We start from the raw sequence: 14,820 nt of genomic DNA, 5'->3' as shown, positions 1-14,820 counted from the left end.
GTAGGTTTAATGTATTGTAAAGACCGTTATCTCTGATCACTGACCAAAGAGCCAAGATCTCATGTCCCCTTTTTTTGTCATCTCAGGTATCTTTTGTATGACGTGAACCCTCCAGAGGGTTTCAACCTGCGGAGAGACGTCTACATCCGCATGGCGTCCCTGGTGAAGACTCTGAGGAAGGAGGGCGATGACTGGGTGTTGGTGCTGCCCCCGTGGGGTCGCCTCTACCACTGGCAGAGCTCCAACATCCACCAGATTCGCGTCCCCTGGGGAGAGTTCTTCAGCCTCACCAGCCTGCAGGCCAATGTGCCGGTCATTGAGTATGAGGAATTCATTGCAGGTGAGATTTAAATGTTGTCGTCCCAAACTAGGGTTGCATTTGAAACCACATTGACTCTGTATGGTTTCTAAATAAATTGAGGGTTTTTTTTAAAGCTTTGTATTAAAGCCCCAGTGCAAGGTGATTATAGTTAACGAAAACTAATGGAATAACGAAAGCTAGAATTGAAAAAACATTTTCATTAACTGAAATGAAAATAAAAATGAGAGTTTTTAAAAAAACGATGACTAACTGAAACTGTATTTTGTGGTTATAAAACTAACTAACATTATAGTGAAAATGTCCTTCGTTTTCGTCTTTGTCAATTTTTTTCATACATAAACCTTTTTGGTTGATATGAAATCTATTTAATCTATCAGGATTTGTGACTTAATAAACTTATTGGGGCTGAGATGGATCAGACAAAGGAAATAAAGGAAACAGTTATTGTGACTTTTTGGAATCTCACACCCAACAAATACCCCATTACAAAAAAACTAAAACTAAAACTAATAAAAACTAAACTAAAACTAAGCATTTTCCCAAAAATAAAAACTAATTAAAATTAGCAAACTTACTCGAAAAACTCATTAAGACTAACTGAATTTGAAAAAAAAAAAATCACAACGAAATTAAAACTTAAACTAATGAAAAATCCAAAACTATTATAACCTTGCCCCAGTGATGTGGGATTTTTGAGAGTGAGACTAATTCGCATTATAGAGCGGAAAAATTCACTGCCCCCCTATATGACGGCTAATGTAGTGAAGTTTTGGGCTGGAATGAAAATAAATCATTCCTATGTGGACTGTGGCCCAATTTTGTACTGATTTTCCTCAGAAGGCTGCTTTCTTCAACAAATAACGGTAAATAATCAACAATTAACAGAGGATTGTTTCTGAAAACAAAATGATTCCAACTTTATTTGTGTGTATGTCGATAACAATAGATGTGATATTTCTGTAATCCAAGCCAATATCGGCAAACTATCATTCTTGAATCAATACTAAATAATGGGGACACGCCAGACAAAAGCACCAAATTTTTTCCAAATGCTCTCTATCACCAAAGGTATCAATTTTTGGTAGGAGCCACTTCATCCAGATGTGGAAATAATGTGGTGCTTTTGTCACAATTCAGTCACTTTCTCATCAGCTGGTAAAACAGAGTGCTAAGTTCTGTGTCTTCTTTTGGATCTAGAGAATGGAGGCCCCTTCATAGACCAGGTTCTAGTTCTGCAGAACTACGCTGAGGGATGGACCGACGGGAAATGGGAGGAAAAAGTAGATGAGCGGCCGTGCATCGACAAGTTAATGTACTCTAAAGACAAACATGGCTTCTACAGGTAAAGCAACACAAGACCCACAACGTATGGTTTCTAAATAAATTGAGTTTTTTTTAAAAGCTTTTTAATAAAGCCCCAGTGATGTGGGATTTTTGAGAGTGAGACTGATTCGCATTATAGAGGGGAAAAATTCACTGCTTCCTGATCTGAGGGCCGATGTAGTGAATTTTTCAGCTGGAATGAAAATAAATCTTTCCTCTGTGGACTGTGGCCCAATTTCGCACCGATTTGACCTGGCAAAGGTCCTCAGAAGGCTGCTTTCTTAAACAAATAACTTTGTATTTAACATTAATATACATTATACATACAGTGCATTACTTTGTAAACCAATTCTACAGATAAAACTGACAAAATGAAGATTCTAATTCATTAAAATAAATAGCTGAAACCATTTCTTAATCAATTCGTTCTGCATGTGTTCTGTAAAAAAAGTTTACATATTGGTGCATCTGGACAAAATACACGGTCGCCAATAAAGTTGGATTATTTATAATTTTTTTTACCTCTTTCCATGAAATGATTATGACAATGCGATTTATTATTGACAAACAAAATATATATCTGCAAAAATTCACTGCTCCCCTATATGACGGCCGATGTAGTGAATTTTTCAGCTGGAATGAAAATAAATCTTTCCTATGTGCTGTGGCCCAATTTTGCACTGATTTGACAAATAACTTTGTATTTAACATTAATATACATTATACATACAGTGCATTACTTTGTCAACCAATTCTAGAGATAAAACTGACAAAATGAAGATTCTAATTCATTAAAATAAATAGCTGAAACAATTTCTAAATCACCCCCAAGCAATCACCCCACAATATGTTTTGTAAAAAACAGTTTTTAGGCTATGTCAAAAAGACATGGGCTGTCTCTTATAATCTCTACTAATGCACAAGTAATCTGTGGTAACAATGTAATGCAATGCCAACATTCCTATAGTACAGTGATAATAAAGGGCGTAGAGCTCATGCGGTTGCTGTGTGTATAAACTGTTTTGATAGCAACAGAAAAGGTATTTATCTTGGTTTTTACAGGTGCAATATTTGCCTCCAGCTACAATCTTTTCTAAACTATCCTTGTTGTCTTGACATTGATGTTTTCTGAATCCCTTTTCTGTCTCGCCCTCCTCTGTAAGTAGCTGTTGTTTATTGTTCCCACATGAACAAGATTTATAATGCTTCAGTGCCAAAGAAAATGAATTGTAATTATAGTGGAATAACTCTGCGGGAGCCATTGAGACAGTGATGGATCACATTCATACTGTGCTGTATTAATGATATCCATCTCTACCTTCCTGCTAGCACACCTCTCTCCTCTCCATCCATCACCACCTGTCTCATTTATCTGTTTTGCATGTTTCAAGGGGCTGGTTCTGGGGCTACGAGGAGACAAGAGCTCGAAATGTAACATGTATATCAGCCCAGGGCCACGCCTCCATCATGGCCCCGGTTCTTCAGGAGAACATCACAGTGACGTGAGTCTGCAGAGCAACATGCTGATAGAAAATGCACTCATTACATAAATACATATGCAGTGTGTTAACATTTTCGTCACCCTGTTAAAAAGTTTTTTTTAGTATTATATTAAAGAAATATCGTCACATTGTTAAAATAATCGCCTAACTCATTTTTTCAAGTTTTGCAGGAAACACAAAAACATTCATATTTATACATTCATATTAAACAGTGACTTTAGATTGTATATATTATAAAGGGTCAAAGAAAATATGTATTTGATGCTCTTGGATTTTTGCTATGAGCTGCACCATGTTCATGAGAATCACCCAATTGCCTAACTAACTTTTTCAAGTTTTGCAGGAAACACAAAAAACTTCACCAAAAGTGTAACATGACATTTATTGATCATTTCACTCAAAAAGGATGTAACAAAGGATGGCTATTGGCATAGTAATAACACTGTGTGTAAATTATGTAACCTAAGAGAAATAAATGACTTAGGCAATTTTTTGAACATGCCTTTGTGACTTAAGCAAGATATGGTAACACTTTATTTTGAAGGTGTCTACATAAGAGTGACACAAGCCTGTCAGAAACATGACATATATATACAAGTATCATGAGCATTAATGTTACTTCAAAGTGTCATTAATGTTCATGACACATCCCTTGTCATGTTTATGACACTCTTATGTAGACACCTTCAAAATAAAGTGTCACCATACCTTGCTTAAGTTACAAAGGCATGTAAAAAAATTGCCTAAGTCACATTTTATTTTGACGTAGGCATAATAAATCCGCTTAAATCACACACTTGACATAGGCCATTATCTTAAAGGGGTAAAATCACATGATCTGATCAACTGAGGATGTTGGCGATTTTACCATAGGAGGAGATGATTTAGGCAAAAAAAACAATTTTGACAAAAAATGACTTAGGCAATTATTTTAACAGTGTGATGATTTGTGGTTATCTACACAAACTATACAAATATACTATATAATGGCTTTTCTTCTTTTTCATTTTGTGCTTGTATTCGGTTATATTGAGCTTGATGAATATTACTAAACCTTATTCATTATTTATTCTGAGTTACATTATGAGAACAAGCATGATAAACCCATCAGTCTCTAGCTGGAACAGTGTGTCCAAGACCACTATGGACTTTTTCAGCCATTTTCACTTTTATTTTGGCAATCATTTTGGCTGCGATACTGCAAATGGCATGCTTTTTGGAAGAAGGTTTTTTTTCTTGATATATTTTGTAATTCAAATTTCAATTTTTTCTAATGGGTTTATAATAATACACTGTGTACACATTTACTCCCATTTCAGACCCTTTGGGCTGAAAATGTCCCCTGAAAAAATCCTATAAACATTTTACAGATTAATGTTTTTTTCTACTTTTTCCCGCAGAAACCTCTTAAACAACTTCCGTCCTGCTCAAAATGACCAAACATTCAATCATTTTGAGGATTTTGACCCTTTAAATGCCAGTTTGATTACATGATGTCACTGTTTTTCAAAGAAAGGGGTTTTTCATTTTAAATCTGACACTACAAAATGCATCAAAATCAATTTTGTTCTTAATCTTTGACATAGCCATGACTGTGAAAGAAACAATGCCCCAGCCAAAAATAATTTATTATATAGAAAATAACTTCATTTTTGTGGAGGGTTTTTTTCATAAAAAACATCAGTGACATTGTGCAATCAAACTGGCATTTAAAGGGTTAAAATGGCAAAAATGTTTAAACATTCGGTAGTTTTGATCAGGGCGGAAGTTGTTTAAGAGGTTTATGCCAGGAAAAAGTCGAAAAAAATATTGATCTGTAAAGTCTATATCGCGTTTTTTTTGGAAGTGGACATTTGCAGCCCAAAGGGTCTGAAAGGGTTAAATTAAAGTGCTAAGTAGGTCTGTATTATCCACAGCTAGTAAATTAACTTCAGTAGACGGCAGTCAGCATGTCCCCAGTTTGGAGAAGCAGGCAGAAGTACCGACGTGGAAGTGAACCAATATTCTGCTGTAGACAGGGACAGCAGAAAAAAAGTCTATATGACTCAATACTTGGTTGGGGCTGTTTGACTGTTCCATCATATTCTAATGTATTGAGATGCACCTGTATCAGTTTCAACTGGTCACTATATTTAGAATATTTTCACAGCTGTAACTTCCCGTCAGACAGACCTTTTTAAAGGGGAACTAAAGCCGTTCTCTGTTCTAGTTTTGAGGCAACCAGACAACCAGTAAAGAACATTTTTTTCCACAATTTTTGACATACACTTTGACATACAGCTTTTACATTCATGTATCTTCATTCAACTTCCACATTTTAAGATTCTATGCATTTACATAGACAGAAAAATAAAAACAAACAAAACATAACACTTGGAACAGGTTCGCTCCTCCTGTTAAAGAGAATGTTAATCTATATACAATTGAGTATCGTTTGTAATTGGTGTGCATTAAAACACATATATAGAAAAGCAATGTGAATCTAACAAGATGGGAATCTGCATTGTGCACAAAGACTAATTATCCACTTCCTCATCCTTTAAATCTAAGTCTTTAATGTAGTTGATGAAAGGCCCCATATGTCCTCAAATACATGCTGTTTAGCCTTTAATAAGTAAGTTATTCTCTCTAAAGGAAGGCCTGCTAACATCTGTCTTATCCATTGAGTAATACTTGGTCTATAAATCTTTTTCCACAATAATGCAACACATTTCTTAGCATAAAGCAAGCTGAGGTCTATAAATGTCCGCTCATTCCTACTATAGTTATGTTTCTCTGGGTATGAGCCAAACAAAAAAAGTTTAGGGTCCATTAAAATTTGTTTTGAAATAATCTTCTCGACTTTAGCTCTTACCTCTTCCCAGAATATTTAAATTGATTGATTGATTGATTGAGAATTTATTTGAACACAAAATAAAAGATGAACATTTAAAAACAAACGAACAACAATAAATTCAAGACAACAACACAAATGAAACAACAACAAGACTCAACACTTATTTGTGTTCAAAAGGTGTTAAATCTTATTTAATCCCTTCTCCCTATGTTAATTTACTATATTCAGTTATATAACAGTAATATTTATATATATATGTATATATAACACATAGTAATGTAGTTTATAAACTCATTATTACCATTATTAACACACATAACTTGTTATTAACTTACAAACACACAAGTACACATACACCCATAAATCTTTATGCATTGCCAAATGCAGTGAAACATAATTCCTCTGGATTCCATACATTTCGTGCATACATCTGGTATATTTTTGACAACCAGTCATTTTACCATGCAAAACACTGGAGTTGATGGTCTGCTCAAGGCAGTGTCAGACAAGCAACTCTTGTGTTATATAAAGTAAAATGAATACTTTTTGTCATTTTCTGGAATCTTGGTGGGTTTTTATAGGTTGCAAAATGATCTCATGCTGCTGCCGTGTCTACAGCAGAACATTGTTTAGCTTCCGTGTTGCTACTCCTGCTAGCTTCTGCAAACAGGGAGCGTGCCAACTGCCTCTACTGTTGGTAATACAATGACTATTGTATAGAAAAGCATCTGATACAATCCCACTTCAAACAATCTGAGCCCTCCTTTAAGCATAAATCCTCTATAAGGAGGTGGCGTCTTTGATTCTCCTTTCTGTAAATAGCTGAAAGATGATCTGACTGAATTGTTTTTTAAGTGTGGTATTGCTTACAGTTTGTTCTCCTGGATCTCACTGACACTGACACAGATATACTTGTTTGTACTGCCCTATTTTATAGATCAGTGATGCTTGACAGAGCGGAGACACTCCTTCATGATCACTATGCTGGGAAGGATTACTGGGATGTAAGTGAAGTATATACCTTTGTATTTCTTTTGTGATTTTAGGTATTAGATTGCATATCGTCACCCTGTTAAAATAATCGCCTAACTCATTTTTATTCAAGTTTTGCAGGAAACACAAAAAACTTCACCAGAAGTGTAACATATGACATTTATTGATCATTTTGACTTAAAAAGGATGTAACAAAGGATGGTTTAGGGTGTAAGGAGTTAGTTTATGAGCTCCATTTAAACTCAAGTAAATATTAATTTATTATTAATGTATTATTGAAACAGTTGAATGCCTGTAGACCTGTGGACACATTAGACATTTTTGCACATTTAGCTGACCAGCTGTGAATTGACTTGAAGAATCTCCAGGTTACACTTAAAGATCATTTAAATTAATTGTATTGAAGTGTACAATGTGTATTAGTATAATAGTATAATATTAAAGAAATATCGTCACATTGTTAAAATAATCGCCTATCTCATTTTTTCAGGTTTTGCAGGAAACACAAAAAACTTCATATTTATACATTCATATTAAACAGTGACTTTAGATTGTATATATTATAAAGGGTCAAAGAAAATATGTATTCGATGCTCTTGGATTTTTGCTATGAGCTGCACCATGTTCATGAGAATCAGCCAATCGCCTAATTCATTTTCTCAAGTTTTGCAGGAAACACAAAAAACTTCACCCAAAGTTTAACATATTACATTTATTGATAATTTCACTCAAAAAGGATGTAACAAAGGATGGCTATTGGCATAGTAATAACACTGTGTGTAAATTATGTAACTTAAGAGAAATAAATGACTTAGGCATTTTTTTGAACATGCCTTTGTGACTTAAGCATTATATGGTAACACTTTATTTTGAAGGTGTCTACATAAGAGTGACATGAGCGTGTCATAAACATGACATGGGATGTGTCATGAACATTAATGACACTTTGAAGTAACATTAATGCTCATGATACTTGTCATGTCATGTTTATGACACGCTCATGTCACTCTTATGTAGACACCTTCAAAATAAAGTGTTACCATATCTTGCTTAAGTCACAAAGGCATGTTCAAAAAATTGCCTAAGTCACGTTTTATTTTGACTTAGGCATAATAAATCCGCTTAAGTCACACACTTGACATAGGCCATTATCTTAAAGGGGTAAAATCACATGATCTGATCAACTGAGGATGGAGGTGATTTTGCCATAGGTGCCGTGGCGGTTGTAGACCAATTTTACTGTGGGGGCCAAGGAGGGACCAGTGTTTAGTCAGAGGGGCAAAAAATGGCAAAGATGATATTTAAGCATTCAAAACCTTTATTTTAGCTTATTAAAAATCTAATTTAAGTATATTTGGAAGATACAAATACATTGATTGAAACAATGACATGTTTTGTGCACAATTACTTTTTATTTTATTTTGAAAGTGCAGTACAGTGAGAATTATCTTTTTTTCTTAATACACAAGCTTTTATTGCACAATTGAACTATTTTACAGTGTACACATGCTGGGTTCCTTTTCTGTACAATGAGGTATTGTTTGAACCAAATATAGGTGAGAATTGTTCCGTTGTTCATCGTTATAAATTGATTATTTTATTATTAATTTGACACAGGGGCCACAGTAGAGGCCAAGGGCTTCTTCACAGGGACAGGGGCCCTGTAGGCCCCTGTGTAGAACCACCACTGCATAGGTGGCCGGCGTCATGAGGAGATGATTTAGGCAAAAAAAAAAATTGACAAAAAATGACTTATTATTTTAACAGTGTGACGATATGATTTCTTATATTTTTCCATAATCTGATGTGGGCGTCTCTGTAAATGTCTGTGTTTGCTGTAGACCCGTCGCAGTATGGTTTTCGCCAAACACCTGAGACTCATAGGAGACGACTTCAGAGCTAAATATCTGAACTCCACAGACGACAGGGACCGCACCGTCTACAGTGAAGACTGGACGCGCATGAAAGTGAGTCAGCTTCACTTCACCTGTACAGTCACATAATCATGTCAGAATCAGATGAAGTAGATTATGCAGTATTCACTACGTGAGTGCATTTGCGTCATTTTAGTTCAGGCTTTTATGTGTTTGAGAATTTTTTAAATTTTGAGCTTATCATGTCACCAAATCAGGTCCACACCCTTTACTGCTTGTTTACTGTCATGTCTATTGATAAGAAAATATTGAATAAAATAAATACTTTCTTGTGTTTAACCCTCTGGAGTCACCAAAATCGCAAAATCCAGACCTCTTCATCACAGCCAAACATAAAAACAAAGCAGCGTGGAGCCCTACTGTAAATTTACCTCTAAAGTTCTGGCTGTAAACTCCATGAGGCCAGTTTCAGTTTGATGATGATATACCAAGTAAAACTGGAGACAAGCTCAAATATATTTAGTATAAAATGATAGAACTGGATGGAACCCTCTTATATGTTAGATTTGACACCTTTGTTCACATTTGCAACATTTACATTACATTTACATTCTTTATTGAGCATGATAGTGTTTTGAAAGTTAAAAAAAAGATTAAAAATCACATTTTATGTTGGACTAAAGGACTAAAAAAGACATAAAATGACTAAAAAAAGACACAAAATGACCAAAAAAAGACACAAAATGACCCAAAACAGACACAAAATGACAAAAAAAAGACACAAAATGACAAAAAAAGACACAAAATGACAAAAAAAAGACACAAAATGACAAAAAAAAGACACAAAATGACTAAAAAAGACACAAAATTACTAAAAACAGACACAAAATGACAAAAAAAAGACACAAAATGACAAAAAAAAGACATAAAATGACTAAAAACAGACACAAAATAACTAAAAAAGACACAAAATTACTAAAAGAAAATACACAAAATGACTAAAAACAGACAAAATGACAAAAAAAGACACAAAATGACAAAAAAAGACACAAAATTACTAAAAAAAGACACAAAGTTACTAAAAAAGACACAAAATGACCAAAATTGTTACTCTAAACACACAAGACACAAATAAAATACAGTCCGACTGGTTTTTCTTTGTTTCTTTTTGGTTCAAAATGTTCAAAAACACCATAGAGTTAATGTGAACGCTGTTAAACTATAAAATGTAATATTTTAGCTGCAGTAGAGTTCTCACCTTCAGTGTTATCTGGTTTTGCAATTTTTAATTCAGAACACAACCTTTCATTTTGGTCTTTGATGATCCGCTGTATAAAGCAATGATGAAACGGTCTTCTTTATTTCCTCCTCAGGCCAAACTGGGCTCAGCTAAAGGTGGTCCTTATCTGGGGGTCCACCTGCGCAGGAAGGACTTTATCTGGGGTCACCGAGAGGACGTCCCCAGCCTTAAAGGGGCGGCGAAAAAAATACGCAGTTTGATGAAGAAGCATAAACTCGACACTGTGTTTGTTGCGACAGATGCAGATGAGGAAGGTAATGACATTCAGAGGCAATTCACCAATGACTGTACATTTAAATGACCCAAGGACACATTTAATTAGCATAAAATAGTGTTATGAAAGTAGTCATATATCAAATAAATCACAGTCAGTGTAAATGCTTTTCTTACCTTGTTTAACCCATTTAGGCCTAAAACGCCTGGAAAAGATGCCTGTAAAACCTATTTTAAAATTATTTTAAAATAACCCCCTAAAACCTGAAGTTTGTTTAGTAATTTTATGTCTTTTTTTTGGTAATTTTGTGTCTTTATTTTGGTAAATCTGTGTCTTTTTTTTGGTAATTCTGTGTCTTTTTTTTGTGGTAATTTAGTGTCTTTTTTTGGTAATTTTGTGTCTTATTCTTTGGTAATTCTGTCCTTTTTTGGTAATTTTATGTCTTTTTTTCATAATTCTGTGTGTTTTTTTGGTAATTTTGTGTGGTTTTTTGGTAATTCTGTCTTTTTTGGGGTAGTTCTGTCTTTTTTTGGTGATTTTGTGTCTTTTTTGGTCATTTTGTGTCTTTTTTGGTAATTTTATGTCTTTTTTCATAATTCTGTGTCTTTTTTTGTAATTATGTGTCTTTTTTAAATAATTTTGTGTCTTTTTTTGGTAATTGTGTCCTTTTTTCATAATTTTATGTCTTTTTTTGGTAATTTTGTGTCTTTTTAATCTGTGTGGTTTTGTAGAATTGAAGGAGCTGAAAAGGTTGTTGCCAGACATGGTGCGCTATGAGCCGTCCAAGGAGGACCTGGAGCTCTTTAAAGATGGAGGCGTGGCCATCATTGACCAGTGGATATGTGCCCATGCCAGGTAACTACGTTTATTACATGACAATGAAGACAACAGTTTATCAAGCATTTCACTAAAAAGCTAATTCTACGTAGTTGAAGCCCACTTAATATGGCAACTTGTTCCGGGAACTTTGTTGAATTTGCTTTGTGGAACTAAATCAACTGTAAAAGAGTCCAAACAAGCTAAGCGTGTTTCAGTACAAAGCAAATCATGAGACAATGAGGATACTAGATTAATCAAGATGCAGGTCACAGTTGAAATGTGGTTGAGAGAGCTGGGAAATGTATTACACTTGGAGAAAATCAGGTACATCATACCTGCTAAAGAAGATATCTTTTTAAAAACCTGGCAACCTTTTCTCGATTTAATGTCTAAGAACTGAATTAGTGCTATTCTGTTGCTGTGCCATTTTATTTTATACCCATGTCCTGGTTGTCTCATGTCAAAAACTCTTTAAAAAAACCTGTACGGTTCTGTGTAGCACCACCAACTATTTCTAATTTGTATATGTTTTTTATGAAAACAATAAAAGTAAATAAACAAAAAAAAGACGCAGGCCTCAGGAATGGAAAAAACAGGGTGTGTTTAACATACAGCCTCGTGCCTGGCTAGAGTTGACAAGCGGCTCCTTTTTTTGGCAGCCGAGAACGCCACAGGAAAAACCGGCACCACCACTACTTGGTAACAGTTGATAAGACTGCTTAACTGCTTGGCTTGTTTGGTTAACCTTCAGAAATTAGTTTAAAATCGTTTTTCACACTAGTGGTCATCCTACTTTTCAACCAGAGCAATAATCAGATTAAAGTCATTTGACCAAATAGCTGCAAAAATAATGACACTCCTATCATCCTCAGCCGTACTTTGTGTTTGGTGCTAATTAGCACATGTTAACATGCTGACTCACTAAATAAGCATGGTAAACATTGTACCAGCACGTGTTAGCATGATTATCGTGAGCATGTTAGCATTTGGCTCAAAGCACCACTGTGCCTAAGTTCAGCCCCGCCTTATTAAGTGTGGAGTACGTGTGGAGATTCATGTAAAAGAATAATTAAAACACGTCTGAAAAGGTTAAATATATTCACAATTTTTTAGCGATCACTGGAGTCATTGGAATCAATTTGTTATTGCTTTAACCCTCTGGAGTCTCCAAAAGCTCCAAATAATCCAGACTTGTTGCCTCCATCCAGACTAGAAAACAAAGCAGCGTGGAGCCCTACTGTAAATTTACCTCTAAAGTTCTGGCTGTAAACTCCATGAGGCCAGTTTCAGTTTGATGATGATATACCAAGTAAAACTGGAGACAAGCTCAAATAGATTTAGTATAAAATGATAGAACTGGATGGAACCCTCTTATATGTTAGATTTGACACCTTTGTTCACATTTGCAACTTTTAAAATTCTTTTTTGAGCATGATAGTGTTTTGAAAGTAAAAAAAGATTCAAAATCACATTTATGTTGGACTAAAGGATTGAAGAAGACACAAAAAGACCAAAAAAAGACACAAAAAGACTAAAAAAGACATAAAATAACTAAAAAGAGACAGAAAATGACTAAAAAAGACACAAAATGACAAAAAAAAGACACAAAAGACTAAAAAAGACACAAAATTACCAAAAAAGATACAAAAAGACTACAAAAACACACAAAATGACCAAAAAAAGACACAAACAGAAACAAAGAGATACAAATTACCAAAGACACAAAATGACTTACAAAGACATGAAAAGGATTCAAAAATGGACAGAATAGCCCTATAAGACTCCATAGAGTTAATTAAAAAAAAAGGAGATGTCAGTGACTGTGTCAAGTCCCGTGATCAACTTTGAAACAGATTTTTGTAACAACAAATATTTCAGATATTTCAGCAGCCTTGTCATGGTTCTACCTCCCTCTGGAAAATTCTTTAACTTGAAAAACGAGTCAGTGTTACTGTACATTCTGTCTCCAATGCAAGTCATGTAGTCATTTCATATCCAAGGAAAATCACTGGCTGCATTGGCTTTTTAAAAAAGGCTTTGAATAGTTTACAACCTAAACAAGTTTTATTTTATTTTGCTGTTTTATTTTGTTTTTATTTTTCTTTCTTCTTTTTTTTGCTATTCCTATTTTAGTTCACATCAGTATCTAAGTATACCGGACCTGTAACTTTTAATTTTTAATTTAATTAAATTTTTATTTAATTTGCCATTTCTTAACTCCCACTGTCTTAAGTCGAATGATGTGTGATATGTGCCTCTTTTGTGTGTGTGTATGAGGACTCTATACTGCAAACAAAATCTACCTCTGGGTACAAATAAAGGAACTATTTTTTATTTTTTTATTTCAGATTCTTCATAGGAACATCAGTGTCCACCTTCTCTTTCCGGATCCATGAAGAGAGGGAGATCTTGGGTTTTGACCCCAAAACTACATACAATCGTTTCTGTGGGGACACTGAGAAAGAATGTGAACAACCCACACACTGGAAGATAGTTTATTGATGTGACCTCTCCCTTTACTGACACACACACACACACACACACACACACACACACACACACACACACACACACAGAAGTGCCACAAGCAGTGTTAAAAGTGACATTTATTTGTATGGATTATACAGGATATTTTAATTGTTTTACGGTGTATTTTTTTACTGTTGTTGGTTTCAGAGTTGTGCAATCAGGTCTTTAGTGACCACTGTGACTGAATTTCATGCTTCAAATATCAAGAATGGGCTGCCAAACAAGTGTTACTGTCATGTTCAACAAGTAAATCTGCTAATATTTTTTAAAGGTTGTGTGTTGAATGCGGATCCTTCATGACAGCCTGGTGTTTTTTAAGTGATTTCTGATATTTATTACCAGTAACACTGGTGAAAAATAGTGTCTTATGATGAACGGACCAGAAGCATTAATGGGATTATTTAGTGTTGCATTTTGTGAGATTTAAAGATGTTGAACATCTACATTTAAGATATTCTTTTTTTTATCAGATACAATTAGGGCTGGGCGATATGGACCAAAAGTCATATCCTGATATATTTAGGCTGAATATCGATATATGATATATATCCTGATATTTTTATCACAATGTGAGAGCAAATGTTCAGTTAAAGCTAAATATGACATGTGACAAGTATTTTTATTGAAGCCATTTATTTAAATGAACATAAATACTGTATAACAACAAGAGTACCTTTTTTTTTTTTAAAATCACAGTTCCATAAAGTGCACATTTAAATAAAAAATAGCTTAAATAAAAATAGCCTATGAAATAAAATAGGCCAATCTTTTTCTGAAATAGTCGAATCAAAGTTTATTTATAGAGCACATTCAAAAAGTGCTGTACAGTTATTAAAAAACAATAAAATCATACACAAATATAGTAATAAAAAAATGAAAACAATAAAATTATACTAAAATAGTAATAAAAAAACTCAATTAAAAAATGAGTTAGAGATAAAAAAGGAATATAAAATAAATATATATGAGAAAAGAATAACAAACATTACAAAAAACCTAAATATGACAAATCCTAGTAAGGGCAGCATTTATATATAAAGAAAGGGAAAAAATGAACTATATCGATATATGTGATATGGTCTAATTCCATATGACATTTAAAAATATA

At 34.1% G+C, this 14,820-nt stretch overlaps 1 protein-coding gene across 1 annotated transcript in view; it reads left to right on the top strand.

Annotated features, from left to right (window-relative positions):
* Positions 1–14,347, top strand: part of pofut2 (protein O-fucosyltransferase 2) — a 16,708-nt gene extending 2,361 nt beyond the window's left edge. The window contains exons 2-9 of the mRNA XM_059342588.1: positions 87–340; positions 1,520–1,664; positions 3,037–3,147; positions 6,921–6,987; positions 8,818–8,943; positions 10,224–10,404; positions 11,096–11,219; positions 13,532–14,347. Of these exons, the coding sequence (XP_059198571.1) occupies positions 87–340; positions 1,520–1,664; positions 3,037–3,147; positions 6,921–6,987; positions 8,818–8,943; positions 10,224–10,404; positions 11,096–11,219; positions 13,532–13,685 (1,162 nt within the window). The 3' untranslated portion in view covers positions 13,686–14,347. The remainder of the gene's footprint in view (positions 1–86; positions 341–1,519; positions 1,665–3,036; positions 3,148–6,920; positions 6,988–8,817; positions 8,944–10,223; positions 10,405–11,095; positions 11,220–13,531) is intronic.
* Positions 14,348–14,820: the final 473 nt, after the last annotated feature.

Source organism: Centropristis striata, chromosome 10, assembly GCF_030273125.1.
Source record: "Centropristis striata isolate RG_2023a ecotype Rhode Island chromosome 10, C.striata_1.0, whole genome shotgun sequence".
Taxonomy (NCBI): domain Eukaryota; kingdom Metazoa; phylum Chordata; class Actinopteri; order Perciformes; family Serranidae; genus Centropristis; species Centropristis striata.
Note: the sequence above shows the minus strand (reverse complement) of the source record. Positions and strands in the feature narration are given on the sequence as shown.